Source organism: Lissotriton vulgaris, chromosome 1_1 (genome assembly GCF_964263255.1).
Source record: "Lissotriton vulgaris chromosome 1_1, aLisVul1.2, whole genome shotgun sequence".
Classification (NCBI taxonomy): domain Eukaryota; kingdom Metazoa; phylum Chordata; class Amphibia; order Caudata; family Salamandridae; genus Lissotriton; species Lissotriton vulgaris.
Genome location: NC_141685.1, coordinates 290,938,685 through 290,961,569, shown reverse-complemented (window position 1 = coordinate 290,961,569; position 22,885 = coordinate 290,938,685). Strand labels below are relative to the sequence as shown.

The 22,885-nt window shown below is 42.4% G+C and overlaps 1 protein-coding gene across 4 annotated transcripts in view; it reads right to left on the bottom strand.

The window, feature by feature from the left end:
• Positions 1-22,885, bottom strand: part of SLC6A9 (solute carrier family 6 member 9) — a 602,921-nt gene that overhangs the window by 126,727 nt on the left and 453,309 nt on the right. For all 4 annotated transcript variants that reach the window (XM_086952324.1, XM_086952325.1, XM_086952326.1 and 1 more), the window contains one exon: positions 18,449-18,731. In XM_086952324.1, coding sequence (XP_086808450.1) covers positions 18,449-18,731 — 283 coding nt within the window. The remainder of the gene's footprint in view (positions 1-18,448; positions 18,732-22,885) is intronic.

Here is a 22,885-nt window from a genome sequence, read left to right as displayed (position 1 = left end):
AATGTGTCGAGAAATAGTTGTATAATGATTGTAGTTGAAATAATTTAATTTAGTTTTGTAAAGATAATATGACGACGCTCGGTCCTGTGTACCCTGCACCTGAGGGGACCCACCCGCCAACTAAGATCCTCCAATCAAGGCCTCGCTGCAGTTCCGCGTATCCAAAGATCCACCATGGGAGGTCGATCCTTCTTCACCTTGGCGGCCAAGACCTGGAACTCACTCCCCACCCACCTCTGCCTTACACAGAACCACATCTCCTTCAGAAAAGATCTTAAAACCTGGCTATTCGATAAATTATGAACCCATCCCCAAGCGCCTTGAGACCCTCTGGGTGAGTAGTGCGCTATATAAATTCTTGAACTTGAACTAGGGGATGGGGCCGGCAGACAGAAGATTGTGACATTTCAGGAATCTGTTCAGGAACCCCTCTTCTCATCCAGTTTATTTAAAGATAGTCTTCCATTGATAACTATCATGCCACCCACAAGTACAACCACACCTGATTCCCAGGGGGCTCTACCAAATAAGCCTATCCAGCCTTGTATACACGGGCCAGTAAGGTTGGTGGGTTACCAGAGTGGTTCTGGAGTTTAACATAGCACATTAGCCGCGACAAGGGGGGTTGACTATCACAAGTCATTCCTGCATCCCCACGTGTTGTCACGTGTTGTCTTTGTCCTTCCCCCTGCATCAGCCTGCTACGTTGTGATACTAACTGGGATCCCTACTTTGAAACAAGCAGGCAGAGAATATTATCCCAGTCTAACAAATAGGATGAGCCACTGGTTGTCGCAACTGAGTGGCGAAGGGCGAACCTTGGTCAACAGGTTCATCATAGCTCAGACGGTGGATTCCCTTCAGGGGGATTGCATAGTTATTCATTTAAATTGTTGCAGAGCTGTTCAAAGGGTCTTGAACCTAGATAGGAGGCCCATCCGTATGACAAACATCCAGTTGGTGGGTGCGAAGACATCTGGTAGACATGGCGGCCTTGCAGACTAGAGCTTGTTTCAGTCCAGAAAAAGTTCTTCCTCCTATTATGCCTGACACACCTGCTGATTCTTGCAACAAAGGTGACATTGCTGGTGACCAGCCTGTGCTTGATATTAGTAAGGGGACATGTGCTGCTGAGGCATTTGTCACCGGGGACCCAGAGCAGTTAGTGGAAAGGGGGTATGGCATACAGAAAGGAATGCTTACTATGACAGTAGGGGCTGACTCTCTTAGTACAAACTATACCCCTGGAAGTCACATGAGGAAAGGGGATCCTACTGCCAGGCACCCCATGTTAACCTACTGGAATGTAGCAGGCATAAATAATTTAAAAAATGACCCTGATTGGCTGACTAGGTTGAGATCATTTGCCATAATATGCCTACAGAAGACGTGGGATGTAGAGGGCTCCTTATTTTTGGAAGGGTACAAATCGTACTCCAACCCCGCCGTGCCTTCAGTAGGAGGGCACCCAAGGGGTGGTTTGTTGATTTTGGTTTCTCTTTTTCTTTACATTGTAGTATCCAGGATTTCGCAATAAGGTCTGCCAATCTACAGGTAATTCTCTTTAGTTCCCCTGTGGTCGGTAATGTAGTTTTGTTTAATTTTTATGATGCGACCACAGGCCTGACATTTTGTGATACACTTTTTACCCTTGGGTAACAAATGTTACATACTGACACCTGTAACAACATAAGAGCTGGATTTATTCTAGTTGGGGATTTTAACATACACGATGATCACAATCGTACACCTCATGTGACCACATAAGCAATAAAGATTGTTTGCATATGGAACATAGCCATGCAGGCTCCTTTTAAAATCATCTTCTTGAAGAATTTAATTTGGAGTGTATAATGTCTAAACAGTTTTACTACTTGAAAGGACGCTTTCCTCCCACTTTTGCTGGTCGGGCCAATTTTCTACACTAGGTAAAATTTTTGTTTGTCTTCTTGTGGAACCTTTTAAATAGTTTCAGATTAATGTTTCTGATTTTAGCAACCATTATTGTATTACCATTGACATCGCTGATCTGTTTGCCTGGGCCCCAGTTCAGGGTAGGTTCCTTCACATGGCTGGTGTAGTAACAGATCAGCGTAGAAGATTAAGTTGGTTGAAAGCAATTCTGGAGAACTTTTTAAGCCCTCTTGTGGTGGTCAAGCATGGAGAATTTTGAAGCATGTCTGAAGGACTTGTGTGCTCATGATGCCGTTTTAAATGCATATTCTGGGATTAGGAAGGAAAGTAAGCTAATTTGGTAACGAGCAGTAACATACAATAGTTTTAGAAAACCCACTGCTTGAGAACCCACAAATTATTAATGAATGCCCTCAAAACTACACCCAAAGATCTCTGTTTAATAGCTAGCAGAAGCCCTGCATACAAGATGTTAGACATGAGAAAGTCGGCACTCAAAGAGAAAGCTTGGGAAGAACTGATCGAGGCCTCCTTCAGGGCAAACAATAGTAAATTTTGAGAGGTGGTTAACCAACCATTATTTATTGGTAAACAGGACTATTGCATCAGAGAAATGGATAGAGCACTTTGAGTATATTTATAATGCAACCAAAAAAGGGGGGTGGAGGTACTGGTTAGGTTCACCCTGCAATTACATATATTTATAATGCCCCAATTATTGAGGGTCAAAATTAGCCTTTCCTGCTATCCGCTCACCAATGCAACTTAACTTTTACTGTTGAGGAGGTACAATCACTACCCACACGGCCTCTGGTCCTAACAGGATTTCTGTAGACTTATTTAAGGCGACATCAGAAGTGTGGGCACCGATTTTAACCCGCATGCTTAATCTGACTATATGCTTGAGCCTCCCTGACTCAGTCTCAATCGATTGTCAGTGTACACGAAAGGCTACAGACTTATCTCCATGATTGATTCTTCAGTTAAGTTGATGGGTAGGGTCGTCCTGGAGAGGTCTATGTCATGGGCAGAGGGCAGTTCTATTCTTTCAGCTCTGAAGTTCGGGTTTTGCCTAGGTCTCTGCACATGTGATCAATGTTTACATATTTTGTAGGTAATTACCAAGTACACTATGGCAAGGTCTAGGTCCCTGTTCATTGCATTTACTGACCTGTCTTCTGCCTTTGACACAGTGAACACATCCAAACTGTGGTGCATCTTGCTGGGCTTGGGAATTTATCTGCAGGTCGTCTCTTGTCTTAGTGAGCTACACAGGGGTATGACGGCAGATGTCTGGTATAATCAGGGATGTATATTGGCCCAATATTTTGTTCACTTTGTATGTAAATAATCTGGGGCCAAGGTTATTAGACAAACAGGTGACTGCCCTTAAGTAGGTAGTCACCAGATCCCTGCACTGTTATACACAGACAGCACCTTTTTGCTTCCAAGAAGCACCTTGGGTCTTCAAACTCTTCTTAATGGCTTTGTCACTTATATTAATAGCCTCAATCTGTCAACCAACCACAGAAAATCCCAGGTGATGGTCTTGGGCCCAAGGGGGACCAAGTCTAGATGTTTTCATGTTCAGGATCATCAGCTATCTAAGGTTCACAAATATATGCATACTTAGGTTGTGGAGTTTGACGTCTGCTCCTCTTCGGGACTGACCCTGTCCCTTTCTATAGGGGTAGTCTTTCCTTTTCCTCCAGAATTGGGAGTAAGCCAATGCCTATGGTGCACTGACCAAAATATTCCAGGCAAAATCAGTCTTCGTAGCCACATATGTCTGATGTTTGGGGAATGAATATAGATTCCTCTGAGCTCCAGGAGAAGAGGAGAAGGACAATGGTTTCTGTAGATGCTGTTTGGTGGTTCAGCACCCTCATGGTGCATAAGGAGTTGGGTTTGTCCTATTTGTCGGGCCTCACAGCATTGCATTCTCCCTGCACTGGTGGGTCTCTATTGGGGTATGACCTGAGAGTCACCTTAATAGGTAGATAGTCATGGATTGCATGCCTCTCCTTTGGTGGAGGTCAATTAAATGGCTAGTGTACATACGGGATACCTTTGTTAAATTAGGAAGCGTAGCTCTATTTGATTCACCACAAAATTTTGTGACGGCAGACGTTTTCTGGACACGTAAGAAATTTCTGTTAGGAGGGGAAGTAATGAGAGAGGTTTTAGAACTCAAGAAGCCTTCAGTGCGTGTCCACGCACAGATCTTAACAGAGCCTGCCATTAAACCCTACTTGCTCAAAGTACATAATGGTCATCAACATTCTTCCTCACCAGATTACAGTTTTATCAAATACCACTGTTGCTGGCGCAACCTGGGCCTAATAAGGAGTTCAGACAATTGGGACCCTGTACATGCGATTACTTGTCTGTCCAGGATCTTGTTAATTTTATGCTTTGTTATGGCTTTTATGATGCTCCTCATTAAGACATTTTTGTTACCTCTGTTGAAACTCCTAAATTTTGTCCAGGTCAAGCATGCTATCATGTACCTCCAGCTACTCCTAGATGTTCGAGTAGTTTATACGGTTCCTGCTTCTTGGCATCATCCTTGAAGCTGGGAAAGTTGTTTCATGCGGAAAGTGGATGAGAACATCCAGTTTGTGCTGTGTTTTTAAATGTACCACTGGATTTGAAGATCCTACAGTTTGCTATGGCCCTTCAGCCTCAAATCCTAACTGGGATAGGTAGTGCACAGCCTCTGGAAAGGTTGGCAATTGGATACATTTACCTATGCATGGGTTCACCACCAAATCATAATTCAGTACATTTTAACAGCTGGTGCAGTTCAGGCAATAAATAAATGCCTCTCTCTGGAAAAGTGATACTATTTGAATCATCAGAAGGAATAAGTTATGCTTAATTATCCATTCTTCATTATGGGGAGAGGAGTTAGCCTAGTGGCTAGGGCGATAAACCTCGAGTCTGGGGAACTGGGCTTGAGTCTCTGCAATGACGCTGAACATCCTGTGATTGTGGGCAAATGACTTAATCTCCCCGTGCCTAACAAAAATGAATGAGTCCTCATGTAATGCAACTGGTGTTATGTAAAGCGCTCTGATGCCCGATTCTGGTCAAGTTTGCGCTATATAAAACTCTGTAAAATAAAAATAAAATAAAACATTTGGCTCAAGCCAAGAGGTGTAACATAGTATAATGGTTCATTGAGCTGAGATTCCCTGTCCCATAGCTCAATACTTTTTTGACTGTATATTTCTTATGTCCAATGTGAGGATGGTCTGATTTGACAGTTTATGCACTTTACTGTTGTTATATATTTAATGTGACATATCTGTTAATGTGCTATGTTGAGTCAGTCGGACCCATATGTTATGCACTTTATCGTTGTTTCGCTGCCCTTATGAAATTTTCTTAAAGGTTGCTCCCTAAGCTCAAACTGTTTTAGTTTTTGACCGATGTGTACTGTTTTTAAAAATTGATTGCGTGTTTTTTTAAACTTTTTCATATTTTAATGATATCTTTGTTATGTCAGGACCGTTGAACTCATTTCAGGCATTTTTTTACACCCACTTTAAGATTGTTTGTCTATGTATAGTCTAAGTCTGAGCTGTTTTTGACTTGTGATAAGTGTGTTATTCTATATTTGATTATTTATCATAGAATATTGGTTTTGTTTTCAAAATCCTGATGTATTTTATTTATGTCTTGTCTATTGTATGCTATTGATTTCAATCACTGATTGTACTATATGTTCAATTCGATTGCTTTATTTAGATAAAAAAAACATATCCATAAAAGGAAAGACTCATACAATAACACATCAAAAACACACAAATTCATGATATTCATAAAAAGATACTCTTGTAAAATCCAGATACAGTACAAAACAAGTAAAGTGCAGTTTATACAGTATTCATCGTATTACATGCACAGACAGCAGTTTTCAAAAAAGTCCCCACGCAAAATATTAACTCATCGTCTTCTAAATTAAGAAGACTCTTAATTTTAATGTCTGTGAGTCACGTATGAGTGCCTTTTAAAAAGGGCAAGTAAAAACAGTTTGGTGTATTGCATATAATACTTACAAAAAATTGAAAATGTAATGTGGTTTGGCCTGGAACGTTCATCGCATGGGCATGGAACAAAATTAAGTTGGTTTGGAAGCCAAGTGGAAAACATAATAAATACTTCACAGTGCCCGCGGTTAGGTGAAAGAGAAGACCGCGCTCCCAGCTGCCCGTGGATTTAGTCAGGTAGATAGCTGGATGTTGTTCATTCTCAAGGATCATAAAAAAGGCTACACTAGGTTAGACAGGGTACCTATCGAGTCTAACCTCTCTATGGTACCTATATAGAGCCGCCTGAGGTCTTTTTTATTTAGAGTGTCTAACTCATTAGGGCTATCCAAGATATGTTTGTAATTGATCCTGCATTACCTAGTTCTCACCTCAGCTAGCCAAGCCTTTTTCACAATACTACATGTTCATGTGTGCATTTTGTATGAATATCTTTTCAGATTACTGTATGTTCTGTTGTTTTATGTACTTTCATAGTCTTACCAAGACCGAATAAAGTTTTTTAGGACAATGAGAAACATGCACAGGACCAAACCCTTATACCTACTGACAGAACCAGAGTATACCATAAAAACATGCTGCTGTTCTGTGGAACTCTTTTCCACATATCACCAACAAAATGTCTAAAAATAAGCTCTCTCTCATCAGCAAATTCATTTGTGTATTCTCCAAACAGGTGTTTCATATTACAACTAATTTCTCAGTGGTGCAGTTGACAATGTGCTCATTGGTGCAGTGAATATAAAATAATTAAAATGATGCATATATATATATATATATTCACTGAAAAAACCATAGGTTTCACACCAGTTATAGTTAGGAATTAGCATTTAAAAAACCTATGTCATGAGTGATGTAATATGTGACGTCATCAGCAGTGCATTGCAGGCGCGCAAGTTATAGTGAGCCCAACTAACTATAACGTGGAATTTCATTGTTTTTATGTCAGTAAAATTTCCAGCTAACTATAACTGGTGTGAAACCTATGGTTTTTTCAGTGAATTTAATAGGTTTTTTAAATGCTAATTCCTAACTATAACTGGTGTGAAACCTATGGTTTTGTCAGTGAATTTCATAGGTTTTTTAAATGCTAATTCCTAACTATAACTGGTCTGAAACCTATGGTTTTTTCAGTGAATTTCATAGGTTTTTTAAATGCTAATTCCTAACTATATATAAGGCCCCAAACCTATGTTTTTTTCAGTGAATTTCAAAGTTTTTTTAATAGCAAATGTCTATAGCTATGAAATGTAATATTTTTGAAAATGAATCCTATATTATATTTCTATTTAAAACAATTTTTTAAATATATATATATATATATATATATATATATATATATATATATATTTTTTTTTGCCCTGGAGCGCTCTCGGTGCGCGCCCCGGTGAGCGCCCCGGAAAGCGTAGTATTTTGAAGCCATACTTTTGTCATAAGTAAGACTGTTAGCGCTCTAGTTGTTCTTTAGAACACTCTGGGACATTCTGTCATTGGGCTATAGTTGGGCTACATCTGGCTGATATTTGGGCTACATTTGTTTTTTTTGTCTCTGGTGGCCATCTTTAGGCTACATTGGGCTACATTTGGGCTCTAACATATATATAGCCCAATGTAGTCCAATATATATGTTTTCAAAGTAAATTTTCGTAAAAACCACTGGAGCATATATCTTGAGACATAGCAAAGGCGCATCGGGGTACCAATCCCTACAATTTTGCCAAGTTTGGTGGAAATCCATTCAGCCGTTCGGGCTAAAAGTGAGCTCGACCGCCCTATGGAAATTAACATGGAGAAAACACGTTGTGGGACCCCCCTTTTATCTCGGCCCCCGCTTGACGAATCCCCCCCACATTTTCAGGGAAGGAGCGGAGCGGAGCGGGCCACCTACTTTGAGAAATTCGCGAAGATTCGTCCACCGGCGCCAAAGTTATTCCCAATAGAATGTTGCGGATTTCCCATGGAAAGTAGATCCTAACTATAACTACCTACTGGCGACCGCCAGTAGGTAATATATATATATATATATATATATATATATATATATATATATATATATATATATATATATATATATATATATATATATGTATATATATATATATATATATATATAGGTCTATTGGTGAATGGCCCACGCCCACTTCGGAGAGTACGAGCTGATTCCCGGAGGACACCGGCGTGCCTTGGGTTCTCATCTGGAGTCTGTCGGAACACCGAGGAGGGTAAGCGGACCTTCGCTTGACTTAATTTTCCTGTCTAACTCGTTGGGATCACATAACGAGGGAGCGGACATCTAGGTAGGGCGTCAGGGGGTGTTACCTTCTCCACGAAGCCACCACAAGCCAAGCCCGTTAACCAATGCGCGTGCACCTCACTTAGCAAAGAGCGCAATTGAAACCGGCGAAATGTTCTCAGAAACGGAACGCCGCACGGCGGCAAAATATATATTTAAACATCGTGAAAGACGTGCGAGGACCAGTGAAGATGTGCCAGTGGTAGATCCACAGAATGTAAAAATAAAAGAAATGATGGTAAAGCTGGAAAGGCTGCATGAACGAGAGACACGCAAATGGTGGGAGGCCACAAGCCTCACTAGTTACGTGGAGGTAAAAAGAGTACCACATGGTTTAAGGGTTCACACTGTGCCATCATACGAGAACCCTGACCCCCAGCTGCTCACGGACTGGGAATTGCATACAGCTGAATACACGGAAGGGACCCTCAAGATACTAATTAAGTATGCTTGGAGTGACCGCGAAAAGGCGCTGGAGGAAATAAAGAACTTAGAGGAGAAACTGGATGAGGAATCGGATAAAGAACTTGTGCTCCAGCTCAGAACCAATATGAAATCCCACCTCACCAAATACGAACAAAAAATCCGTACTAGGAAACAAGAAAAGTACGAAAGGGATGAGGATGATTACCAACAGGGTCGCATCTTAACATATGCAAGGAAATATGATGCTTTGCGCCAAGCACTCCAATCCAGGACCACCTCAACACCTGAAATTCTCACATCTGAATCCGAAGTGACGGAGAACGAATCCGGAGATGAGCAACAAAACATAAGGGTACCAGCCAAAACGCGACAAAGACCACGACCAAATGAGGCACATGACAGTGAAAAGACCCCTTTTCACCAGGAATACGATGTCATCAAGGGGACCTGGCTACGAGGCGGCAAGACAAAACCACCGGACATGGCGGAACAACAACAGAAAACAAAAAAACAAGGCGGACAAGGAGAGGGGGCGGCGGCAAGCGGCGGCGGAAAGGGGAGAGGCAGAGCGAAGCCCAACAACTGGGGCAACCGGACCCGTGGCAACAAAAAAGTGATCCCGGCACTGGAAACCACTAGTCAAAATCTAACGGTGGTCAACCTAACTGAAAGAACTTTAACGGACACTGAGACAAATCTACTCAGCCTCGGACTCACCTTCTGCCCCAGCACCCCACTTGAATATACCCAAACGAGAATAGACCTCTTCAGATTTACGCGCAAGCTCAAGTTGCATAAATATTAAGTATGGGCGGAAAATCAGTTTCGCTCGCGGATTTTGCGGATTTTCGGTAAATTCGCAATCCGCGAGATTCGCGAATCTCCCGCAAAATCCGCAAATCCGCGAGCAGCGGATTTTATGGCTTGCTCGCACTGTTCGCGTGAGTTCGCGGCTTCCCAGTACAACTTCGCGCCCCGCGAATAAGCGCTAAATTGCAGAAATACGATCTTAGCAAAACTGAAACTACTTACCAGGTTCAAAAGTTCAGGCTCATCATTAGTAGCCATTTCCTGTAGTGCTTCCTGAGGGGCCCCTCCAGAGTTCAGTTGCCTACTTGCAACTATTATGTGACCCTGCTCTGAACCTCAGAATAGTTACACATATGCCACAAAGGTCCTGAATTACAGCTAAGGGAGACAAGCAGGAGCCAGGCTGGAAGTTCAAATCCATTAATCAGCCCCTAATTCATTATTGTCAGTTGGGGCAGGGCAGGTGTTGTAACTAATTTTGCAACAATGAAAGCACTTAGCAAGTGCAAAAGATCACTTATCAGGAAGCACTAAGGAAGCAGGTGCCAGCTAAAAAAATATTCTGTGACACATTAATCAGCCCCAAATTAATTCAGGTCACTTGAGGCAGGGAAGGTGTGCTTTGCTTTGCCACAATAATGTACACTGACTGGACAACCAGAGGGTGCTGTGATGAAACAGAGGGTGGCATGGGTGGGCCAGAGGGTGGCATGAGTAGTCAGAGAGTGGCAGTGGTGACAGAGAGTGGCAGTGATGAAGAAGAGTGTCCCAAAACAGGCTGGACACGTAGAAACAACAAGTTCGCAAAACTTGCGACCCGACAGGTAAGTTCGCGTTTGCGAAATTGTACAAAACCCTCGCGAACTGGCAGAAACCCGCGCGAACACAAAAAAAACAAAACGCAAATTTGCGAGAATTCGCAGATTTTGCGAATTGCGAGTTCGCAAATCCGCAAAATTCGCGAACGCGAGATTCGCAAAATTCGCCCATGCTTAATAAATATTTCAAACTACGGCCCCACCTAAAGGAAAGTGGAGAGAAAGGCACTAGAGCAACAGCAACTGATGCCCTTACGGGCAGGGAAATTGAAGCTCTGGAAACCCTTGAGGAATTGCGAGAAGAAAATTCCACACAGAATTCATCTGTAATCCTCGACAGAGGACAGAGAGCTTTAGCCCTGGGCATTGAGCAAAATCGTGAAGAGAGTGGATACAAACCCCCATCAATATTCATCCCACAGATGCCTTGGGATGCAATCGACGCCTTTTCTGAAGCCATGACCCAAGAACTCATGCAGTACAGAAAAGCAAACCATCCGATAAAGTACAACATCACAGAGCAACAAAAATTGGCTCTACACGACCTCATGAAGGATGAAAAAATCATAATCAAACCTTCGGACAAAGGGGGGAACGTGGTACTACTCACTAGAGAATACTATAGATATGAAGCATTACGCCAGCTTTCAGACACAAATTTCTACGTCAAATGTACCAACGATGTATATTTAGAAAGCATCCGGAGTTATGATAAACTGATAGGGAAATGGCACAACTGTAACATGCTTAGTAAGGATGAATTTCTCTTTCTCCGGACAAGCCAACCTCTTACACCAACATTTTACCACCTACCAAAACTACATAAGGACAGTCTACATCCTCCGGGCCGTCCGATTGTGTCATCGATTGGCAGTCTCACTGAAAACATGTCCCGTTTTATTGATAAATTCCTATTCCCCTTGGTACTCACTTTACCCTCATATGTACGGGACACCAAGGATTTCTTGAACAAAATTAGGAATGTGAAATGGGACAACGACTGCCAACTCATTGTGTTAGACATTACAAGTCTGTACACAGTCATTGACCATCAACAAGGCCTAAAAGCTACCCAGCACTTTCTGAACCTGAGACAATTGAGATTTACCACACACAACACCATGATCCTCGAGTTCACTGAATTTTGTTTGAACAATAATATATTTTTATTCGAGGACCAATTGTTCAGACAAGTGTCTGGAACGGCGATGGGTACCTGCTTCGCTCCCAGCTATGCAAATCTTTTTGTTTGCTGGTGGGAGGAGCAGGTACCCAGGAGCTGTATGGTAGATGGTTCAGAAGGAAAGACGGAGGGTTGGTTCAGGTACATTGACGACCTGTTTATTGTCTGGCGGGGCTCATCAGTAACAGCACAGGCCTTTATTGACCAACTGAACGAGAATGTTTACAACTTACACTTTTCAGGGACGGTAAGTCCGGTCACAGCAGACTATCTGGACCTAAAAGTGTTCTCAGAAGATCAGCAGATTCACACAGCTCTACACAGAAAAACGACTGCTGGCAATTCCACTCTTTTTGCCAGCAGTAGTCATCCCCCACAACTTATCAAGAGCATTCCGTACGGAGAGCTACTCCGACTCCGTAGGAATTGTTCAAGATTAGGGGACTTTTGACGTGGCAGCAAGTGAATGTGTGAATCGATTTAAGGCCAGGGGGTATGGAGAGGCTCTCCTAAAAAACACCTTGAGTAAAGTAAGGGCTATCCCTAGAGGTTCCTTGCTGACAACCAAACCCAGCACAGAGAAACCGATTGATGGTAAAGGAAAGTTCAGGTTAATAACCCCTTTTTCTGCTGGACCTAATGATTTAAGATCTATGCTCCGCAAGAACTGGCACATTCTCAAAATGGATAATATCCTTAAAGATGACCTGCCTGCCCACCCCCTCATAACCTTTAACAAAACTAGATCCCTAAGAGACTATCTAGTTACTAGCCATTTAGAGAAACCACTCCCCAAAAGTAACACCCTAAGAACTATGAGTGGGTTTTTCCCATGTGGAAAATGCAAAGCGTGTGCCGGAAGTAAAAGGGTCCTCTCGATAGAAATTCCCGACACTGGCAAGAAACTGCAAATAAAACAGTTTATTACATGCAGCACTCCCTTAGCAGTCTATTGTTTGACGTGCCCATGTGGCCTTCGCTACATAGGGAGCACTATCAATATGCTCAAGCTACGGATTTTAGAACACCTCAGGGCGATCGATAAGGCCGACCAATCCTACCCAGTTGCTCGGCATTTTGCCGGAAAACACAACAGGGACCGCAGCCAGTTGCAATATTTTGCCCTTGATACCATCAGGAATAACGCTAGGGGAGGTGACCGTCTGCGAAGATTACGCAGACTTGAATCACGCTACATCATAGATTTTCCACTAAATGGCTGAAAGGAATGAACAGTGGGGAAGAAATGGTTTTCCATTTAGGCAAAGAAGAGTGGTGCTGTCACTGCATCCAATTGTATTCTGTATTAGTTGAGACTTTGTGGATCACTGTATGAGCAATATGTTTCTGTGTGGTAACAAGGATGGCTGATCTAGATGAATTCAAAAACTGATCCTCCAGTGCTATACACACAGAACGAGATCTATGGTTCATATACACATTCTTTTAACTAAGATTTATTTTGTAGGTTCAAAGGGCTCTTTGATTCCTAACGTCATATGATGTATGAATAGTAACTAGAAAAGAATGTACCTATGGCACGTTTTCACGTTTTCCTTTGGCACCTCTTAGTCTTTACACGATGTATGATATGTCTACATTTATTTTCACAATGTATATAATTCTGTACAAAGGCCTGTTGCCGATCCACGGCTATATCAAACAGTGTATAAATATCACAAGTATTGTACATAGACCTCCCACTGGAGCATACTTACCTATCTGTAGGTGTAATAATGCCCAGTTTATTCACCATGGGCATTGAGTAATGTAAAGTGTACTGCACCGTTACAAGATGGCGCTTGTGAAAGTTGGGAGAGTTGTAGTCCTCTGTCGATGTCGACTTAGAGGTGTAACCTTTGTACGTTGCTAACATCAATAAATGTACCGGTTGAATGTGTGAACACACACACTGACGAAGGCCAAGCGCCGAAACGCGTCTGTGGCTAGCTTGTAGTTAAATAAACTACTTCGTGGCAGAAGGTACCCCCGAGTGCTGTCATTTCTTTCCTTGTGGATTTACATGGTTGTGACGAGCGCAATATATATATATATATATATATATATATATATATATATTCAGCTCAGCCTCAGAGATTGTATCCTCCAAAGAACCGCACTCGTGGAGCCAAACGGTTTTGCGGTGCTCACACCATAAGTTTAATCACAAACAGTTAACAGACGCGTTTCAGCATTACGCCTTCCTCAGTGTCAGTTACACTGTGAGGGCATGCCTGGGATATAGCGGCAAAACAATCATAAACATGGTAGACGGACTACCTCAGTTAAACGGGCGCGCCATCTTGGAAAATGTCAATACAGTTCACAGTTAGGTGCAAATTAACCCTGTATGGAAACGTTGGCCTGGGGCTTGATTTTAGAGCACCCAACATCTTCCCCGGATGTGTATACACGGGGTACTATGCCGATCCACGGCAAGATTTGATTTGTTTCCATACAGGGTTAATTTGCACCTAACTGTGAACTGTATTGACATGTTCCAAGATGGCGCGCCCGTTTAACTGAGGTAGTCCGTCTACCATGTTTATGATTGTTTTGCCGCTATATCCCAGGCATGCCCTCACAGTGTAACTGACACTGAGGAAGGCGTAATGCTGAAACGCGTCTGTTAACTGTTTGTGATTAAACTTATGGTGTGAGCACCGCAAAACCGTTTGGCTCCACGAGTGCGGTTCTTTGGAGGATACAATCTCTGAGGCTGAGCTGAGTGTTAATGCGGGTACCCATTACCGCAAACCGCACCCGCCCGCGAGTGCCCTGACTTTCCAGTGGGGCAGTGAGCGTGATATATATATATATATATATATATATATATATATATGCAGGATGTCTCACAATGTTCGTATATATACAATTCAATATATATTCTGACTCCTGTTTAAAGCTCATTGAACATAAAACAGTGGCAGTTACAAAGTTTATGTTTCGACCCACCACTCAGTTTATGTGGGTCTCCTCAGGACAAAAACATGCTGTTTGGCACAATACAGCAAAACTGTGTACACTCTTCGCATGTTGGGGTAGTATAGTCGTGAGGCCTCTAAAGTCGGCCAGCAGAAGTCAACGGTTTGCAAAAGCTGTCCCGCCTTAATCCAAGACCGTCTAAGCATCATGACTCGTCCGCACAGCCGCTCTTCTGCTACTGTCACAAGTGGATTAGGTATTACAACACGCTCGCTAATCGACACCTGCCTCTTAATCCAAACATTTTTAGATCTTTGGAGATCTATAGGAACTCCTTCTCGGATTAGGAAACTTTAGAACACCTCACCAAGTTGTTTGATTGACTCAGTACAACATCAAATAATATTGAAACTATCATTATGGCAGTTTCCTAGTGTCCTTATATTTCTGGTACATCAATGTTGAAATAGTAAAGAAGGCAACCTCTACCATATTTGCTAATACATGCATATACAATACCATCTGCTCATGACGGACACTCACTATTGGTCGTTTACCTGGAACACAACAGAAACATCTCTTTTACCACATTATACACTGACCTGGTCCCTAAACCGTATTATGGCTCACACTAAACATCTTGCTTTATGGTCACCTAACATGAATAGGCTTTCTCATTATGTTAAACGAAAAAAGACTTTGACCCCCATGGCTACTAAAAGCTTGACATTGCTCTCCTGGAGGACACCTTCCAATATGTTAAAGCGAGATTTGGTAGGTAAAGCGGATTTCTTTCTCATACTCAAAATGATCTGCTGTTGTATCCCTAAAGAACACCACACATTACAGGTAATGTGAGATGGCTATTTTAATACACATAAGGGCAACAGCCAGAATACTAAAAACACTGATAGACCTTCAAGGCTAATATGTCTTTGCTAAACTGTCAATCCAATAGAATGTATTCATTGTTGGATCAATGTTTTGACACTAAAATTTGGCAAGCGACTTCACATCTATGCCGAGTAGATTATTTTCAGAATTTGGCAAGCTAAATGTATTAGGCAAGCTAAATTTATTGTGTGGGAGACTAGCACATTATGCATGTCCCGGTCATGGACACATCAAGCATTCCTGAATTTAGGAATAGAATGACCAAGGCCTTCTTTAGAGATAGGCACTGGTGCCCATTTCTGTGGTCTATAATTTGGAGGAGAGCTTACTGTTACATCCCACTGAGATTTTAAAGAGATTAACAACCATCTAAGCTATATGAAGTTTACACTTCTGAAACTTCCTGGATACCACTGAAAATGATAAGTTGATATTTTGTGTGTCCTACATTGATATACGCACTCCCGAGATCAACGTCTGAAATGAGTTTAGGACACTTGGCTGCCTCCTGAGCACCTTCCATGAGGGGGTCATAGTCTCATTTTTGAAAAAAAGATAAAGACTAAGCATGGATGACTTCCTATAGACCATTGTCAATGCTTAACTTTGACTATAAAATACCGAGTAAGATACTGGAATAGACTCCTTCATAAAAAGACTATGGGCCTCCATACAGGAGGAGGAGAACTCAAGCTAATGTTGTACGCAGACAACATCCTACTTATGCTTAGTACACCGGAGATGTCATTGCCAAGCGCTGATAAGACCCATCTCAGAATTTTCCACCTTAACAGGGGGATAAAGTCAATCAGACTAAGGGAGAAGCTGTGCCTATGACACCACAACATCAAAAAGTGTTTTGGCTAAGCTTCCGTTTGAATGGATAACACTACAGCTAAAGTACTTTAGTGTTTTGGTCAAGCAGAGGTAAAGAGGCAATGGTGAATGAGAATGTAATGGGCCTATTTGACCGAATGAAAAGGAATTTTGCTAAATGGGAGAAACTACAATTTTACAGTGGGGAAGAGTTCAAACCAAAAAATGGTAATGGCCCCACATTTTAGTTGTCTTCGAAATGTTGCTACTGAAAATCCCCACCCGTACCCTGAACATAATAGAAAATATGGTAAAAGACTACAAAAAGGATTTGTCCCCTCTCAGACTTGTGATGTCAAACCTCTATGCCAACACTACTTCTGGACTAAGACTACCCCAGAGGTATTATAAGGCACACCATCTCTTACAGGTGACATATCATTTAAGCATGGAAATGTCAGATTGGATTATACTGGAAAATGTTATAAAAAGCATCAATGGGGGAACCAAAGTGATTTACAAACAACTCAAGCAAACAAAGGACCCACATAAACCAGTTTTGACAGCCATGCTACCTTGAGTGACGATCTACACACAAACACAATGATGTCTACATCCCACTGAGTCTACCTGGATAAAAGCAGAGCTAACAATAATCAACACGGGAGTAGTGTGCTTGCCCAACTGGATCACTAAGAGGAGTCATAATCTTTCCCATATCCTTATCAAGGATCATATTAAATATTTCGCAGAGTTGTCACAAGATTTTCATTTGGGGAAGACTCAATACTGGAAATAATCCTAATTACAAAATCGCTTGATGACAAAAACTGGGGCCTAACATCACCCCCTTACAGGACTATAATTAAATGAGGGCACAATAAAAAAAAACACAATTGGGATTATATGAAACCATGATTATAGAACTATACGTGAAACCCACTTAGAACTTTTTTTAACATAAATGGCAATGGAGACTTCACAATCTTACACAGATGAAGAAAGGTCGGAACTTCTAATAACTTGTGATAAAAGTTCAAGGCAAGAACATCCTAAGTTCAGTGTTATAAAGTCTTGCAAAACTGGCACTGTTCTCCATGTAAGTTGCATACAGTTGGACACAATGCTGGCGTTGTAATCAACGGGATGGTGATATGATCCATATCTTATGGCACTGTGCAAACTATTAATCCGCATTGGCAACTGATACGACACACCATTATGACTAAGAGTGACATAAATCGTATACCCTCAATGGAACTGGCACTCCTGCATGACTTCCAGGATATGGCTGGTGTGAACAATCACAACAAAAGCTGGTTGGGCACTGCCGTGGTCCTGGCGGAGTTGTGTATCCTCAGACCCTGGAGAAGGCTAGATATCTGGCCAAGAGGAATGAATCCTATCGCTAGCATCTATGGTAAACTATGAACAGATGAGCGACAGTATTAACAATCAGCTCCATGTGGTCTATGAGATTTGGAATGCTTTTACAGAAGAACATAACAGAGAATGGTACGTTACTGTTATTCCTTACTAAGGAGTGCAGTGTACACACACATGCTGAGAATTCCTTTGGTATGATGACTGATTCTGAATTGGGGACTATGTCCAGATTACTGTCATCACCTATGTGTAGAAATTGAACTCCTTTACAAGTTTTTCCTGTGAGCTGCTCACATTGTAATATATTTGTATTGCAACTTACTGCCTTTACATATGTAGGCGGAACAGAGATTCAGGCTCAAACGTTTTTCATGTATATACAGTATTATGGAGATTGTTGTTCCATTCTTCTTTTCTTATGTTGCTTATCTATTGCAGTTAACAAAGTTACTGAAAGAATAATTAGCTTTTACGTAGTTTTGAAAACATCAATAAAAGAATATATATGTTTAAGGTTATCTTAAGTAAGATTTGTATGGCATTTTATATTTTGTAAAATGTCACAATATTCTTCCTTTTGACAACAATGACCTCCCACTGGCATATATTTTATTTTGAAAGACATTGTCTTCACCAAGGAAGAGGGTCAGAAGGTGGGACGCAATACCGTCCTTTTATGGAGCATTGTGGAAGTTACAAAAAGTTACAAAAGTGATATTAAATGCAAGTCATAACTACAGAATTAATGTAATAAATACAATGCAAAATTAATGATGGCGGCTACAGACACAATTGGTGTTCTGCACAAGATCAGAAGATGGCTCGGTGCAAGATAAAATGTCTGCCCTACCAGTGAATGAAAATTTGCACTGCATAACACTGGAAGATGGTTTGACAAGATAAATTATGGAAGGATAAATATATTCACCTCCAGTACTCTTCACTGGGACTGGTCCTCTTCAAGGTCTGGTTCATTATGCTTGTAACGTTAAAATCTGGCAAAGCTGAATGGTGTAGGCTGGATGCATTGGTTGCATTGAATGGAGAACTTAGAACACCAGCACAGTCTGGCGTGTTCCAGGGATTTCCACAGTACGTCCATGGTAGCACCCGCGTCATGGAGGTGAAGAAGTAGTAGAAAGCGATGCAGATGACCACATTGTAGTAGATGCCGATGTATGTGGAGACCACCATCATCCCGTAACCAACTCCTGTTTTAGAAGAGAAAACAAAAAGGATGTAGAATGTGTTAAGTGAAAACTGTACCATTTCCCAGACATTGTATGGGGGAATCTTAGGGGCACATGATGTATACAACAGAGAGGTTTTCCCACCCGTATCAATGTTTAGGAACCTTTTATCAACACTCCCTCTTTGGGATATATTCTCTTCCCTTACTGCTTTGAACAATTACATTGACCAGCTTTTGCTCACATGATGCTTTCTTACGTGATTCCCCAGTCACTGCTTTCATTAACATCTCTCTGGTATACATCAGAAGGATGAAAGCCTAAGATACCTCTAACAGGATTCAGATTTGAAACCTGCAGCTTGGACATCTCTGCAGTGGGCGTTGATGCGGCTGAGTTGCACTAGAAAAGTAACTTTGATCATGATCATGGGGGGGGGGGGAGGAATAGGGTGCTCGCTTCTTACACATACTTTTGTTAATTGAAACCACAACCTAAACTACTCAGAAAAAGCCTGTGCACTTCCAGGGGATAGGAAAGTTAAGGAGAGAGGGGCGATTGATAAAGTTAGACCCTACTTCATCCTACTTCTTCCCAAATGCCCAGAAAATTGGCACACACACACATTCTAGGGCGAGGCTAAGATTTCCTCTTTATGCCTCCTCAAGTCACCCTGTCTGAGAATTTCTTGAAAGATGAACAAACAGCCACCTTCTTGGGAGCCATTGGGTTTGCTGCGGAGTTTGTGATAATGAAGACATTGATTCTGTCACTGTAGTTGGATGGCTCCTACTCAACCTTTGGGGCACTCTGGAGTCCAATCGAGTGCCCATTAATGTCACCACTGTTATATTATTTAATGTGGTAATAGGGGGCACCCTGCATTATTTCAGCAGCGCTTCATAGTACTCTAATAGACTATGACAATCCTAGTGTAAATTAACATGTCTAACAAAAAGGAAATCGAAATGGTATCTATTCAGAATCAAATTTCCTGTTGCTTGTCCTTTTCCGCCCTCACTCCACGAATGAGGACCAGTTTAAGTCCTCCATCGATGTGGGTGAACTTTAGATTATTGTCAGTTTGGTCTCTGAAATGGTTCGATAAGATCCCTTCTGAACACAACAGGTAGTTCAACAACATGAAGAGAGCCCAACATTGTCTTGGGTACTTGCCCAAAGGGCACTCCTAGGACACCTTAAATCCACTTGCTATCCTTTGTTCTACCACACTTTTTTTTTTTTACTTTGGCCTCAGTTATGTCTGGGTGTTTCATAACAGGTCTTCTTGTCCCTTTTAGGGCCAAGTCCTGTGTCGTGCAGCTGCACACCCAGATACAGTTGTGTCAAAGGAGTTCCAATCCTTCTGTTCAAACCTTCCATTCTTTGTTTGTTGGCATGCCCTTAGCTCCATATCCTCGCCGCCATTCCTACCACCCTCCCCACTGATACTGCACTGGTCTGAACTCCCCGCCCAATGTACATCTAAGTCCACTGCTTTACACATTCTTTTTTTCACAGATCTCATGAATTTGATTTGGGCCTAAGGAACTGTCTAATTCATCTTGTGTGGTTCTCTCCCATAACACTCTTTTCTGGACGCCTCATTCAACTTGGATATGACAACAAGGGCTGGCACCCATGCTGATGCAGCCCACCCCATCAGGCGCTCTTATGTGACATGGACTGATGTCACACCTGAGGGCATAATTGTAATTTAAAATCCCCTTTAATGGTAAAGTCGGATTTTAAGTCACAATTCTGACAATGCCGCGTTAAGAATTTTGGTATTTTCTTCTGCTATCCATTTGGTGCTTGTAGCATGTGTCCTGGGTCACATGACTGGGTGTAATTAGCAGTTGGCCTTTGTGTATTCCTTATTTATTTATTTACGAAACTTATAATGTGCGTAGCTACCCCCTGGGGTTACCCGACGCAGGGCAAGTGATCTGCATAGACAGTTAGAAAAGGCCAGGTTTTTAGACCCTTACGGAAAGCAAGAAGGGATGTCGAATCTCTCAAGGCAGCTGGCAGGGAGTTCCACAATAGAGGCCCTAAGTTGGAAAAAGATCGGCCTTTCATACGAGCCAGTCGAGTTTTTGGCACAACAAACAGAGTCTGCACAGACGATCTCAAGGGGCGGGAGGGATGGTATAGGTGAACTACAAAATGTGTCCCCATGTAATGCTACTGGTGTTCTGTAAAGCTCTCTGATACCCGATCCGGGTCAAGTTCGCGCTCTATAAAACTCTGTAAAATTAAATAAAATAAATAAACTAAGTCCAGGAGATATTTAGGGCCCAATCCCAATTTGACCCTGAACATATAGCAGAGTGCTTTGAACTTGATACGTTTCGGCACAGTCAGCCAATGTAGATCTCAATGAAGGCTGGAGACCGAGGTAAACTTGGGTAGGTTTTAGAGAAGCCTGGCGGCTGCCTTCTGCACACGCTGCAGTCTATGGATAGTCGATGTATTGTTTCCCAAGTACAGCACATTGCCATAATCCAGTCTAGAAACAAGGTCCTGGATCACTGTCCTCTGTGCTGAGAATGGAATCAGCCACAGGATCTTTTTTAGCCACTTAAGAACTGCAAAACAGGTGGACGTCACCTTTGCCACTTGTTGTTTCATGGATAGTGACTCGTCCACAATGAACCCCAGATTTTTAAAACTACTAGACCGGGTAGGATGAGCCAGTGATTCAGTCCTAGAGATCGGATCTTTTGCATAGAATCATAATTTCGGTTTTGTTCCTGTTGAGCTTGAGCAAATTATTCTGCATCGAGAGAGATCTTGCTCAAGTCCAAACTTAGATCCGAGGGTTTGTGTCCCTGCATTGGTGAAATTGAGAAAATTAAGTGGATATTGTCAATGTAGGAGAAAAAAGACAACCCAGCATTTTCGACCACTTCTGCTAGAGGTCGAATATATATGTTAAATAGAAGGGAGCTCAGCAAGAGACTGTGGGGCTCCGCAGGGAAAGGCATGGGCTTTGACTCGGAAGAGGAAGGGGAAACCTGTTAGGTTCGGTCCTTTAGGAAGGAGCGAACCCATTCCATGGCCATTCCATCTGGACCCTGTGTCTGTAGTTCACCCAGAAGGATATGGTGGGACACCATATAAAAGACAGCACTTAGATCTAACAGAATAATTGCTGCAGTTTCTCCCTCATCCATGCGAAGCCTTAGCATCTTTGTGACCGCCCAGAAGGGTAGATTCACTAGAGAAAACCACTCTAAATCTGGACTGGGAGGGATGCAGAAAATTCTGGGTTTCTACAAAGGAGAACAGTTGACCAGGTGACCATTGACATGTTTCTCCAAAATGTTCAAGGGAGATGGGGCAGAAGTATGAGGGGTTAGAAGTGTCCAGGTTTGCTTTAGAGAGGGGAGGACCATTGAGTGTTTCCTTCTCTGGGGGACTTTCCCCTGTCCTGTGCTGCCTGTCCTTCTGGACTATAAAATAATGGGGTGGAAGGGCTGCCACTACATCCGGGGCCGAGCCCTCGTGGAGCCAGGTCTCTGTCGCCAAGAGAGCATCAGGCTGCCTGTCCACTAGGAAATTAAAAATGTGCAGTTGATGTTTAGGCACGGACCGACAGTTAATGTTATAAAAAAGAAACTCAGTGGTGGCCTCTCGTGGGGTCAGAGGAGAAGTCTTACAGATACCTCTGTTACAGGAAGAACTTAGGCCACTATCATTATCCTAGGGCCCCACGCTGTGCGCATTGTGTTTGGAAAAGATGTACAACAAAACTTACAACTCTTGCAATCAAGCAGTCCAGCCTCAATCTCAAGGAGTCTGCAGTGAGTTGAGGACTCCTGAAGTAGCGCTATAAGTTATTGCGTGGAAAATACACACCTTTCCATGGTCAAAAGTACCAGGGTTTGTGGCCACGGAGGGACGCGGATGGGCCCAGACGGACTTGCCTTTGGCGCACCTTCGGCATGCCAGCGGAGCACCCACTGCGCGTCCGCTCCCTGGCTGTCTTATGAAAGACTGTAGCGAGGGAGCAGGACTGCGCACTGCAGAGAGAGGGCGGCACCACCAAAATGGCCGCCAAGTGCAGGAAAAAAGTACCAGAGCACATACTTTCTATAAGATTAAGAACCACACCCCCCCCAAGTTCCGACTGGACGTAGATTATAATTAAAAAACAGTGCAGATCCCAA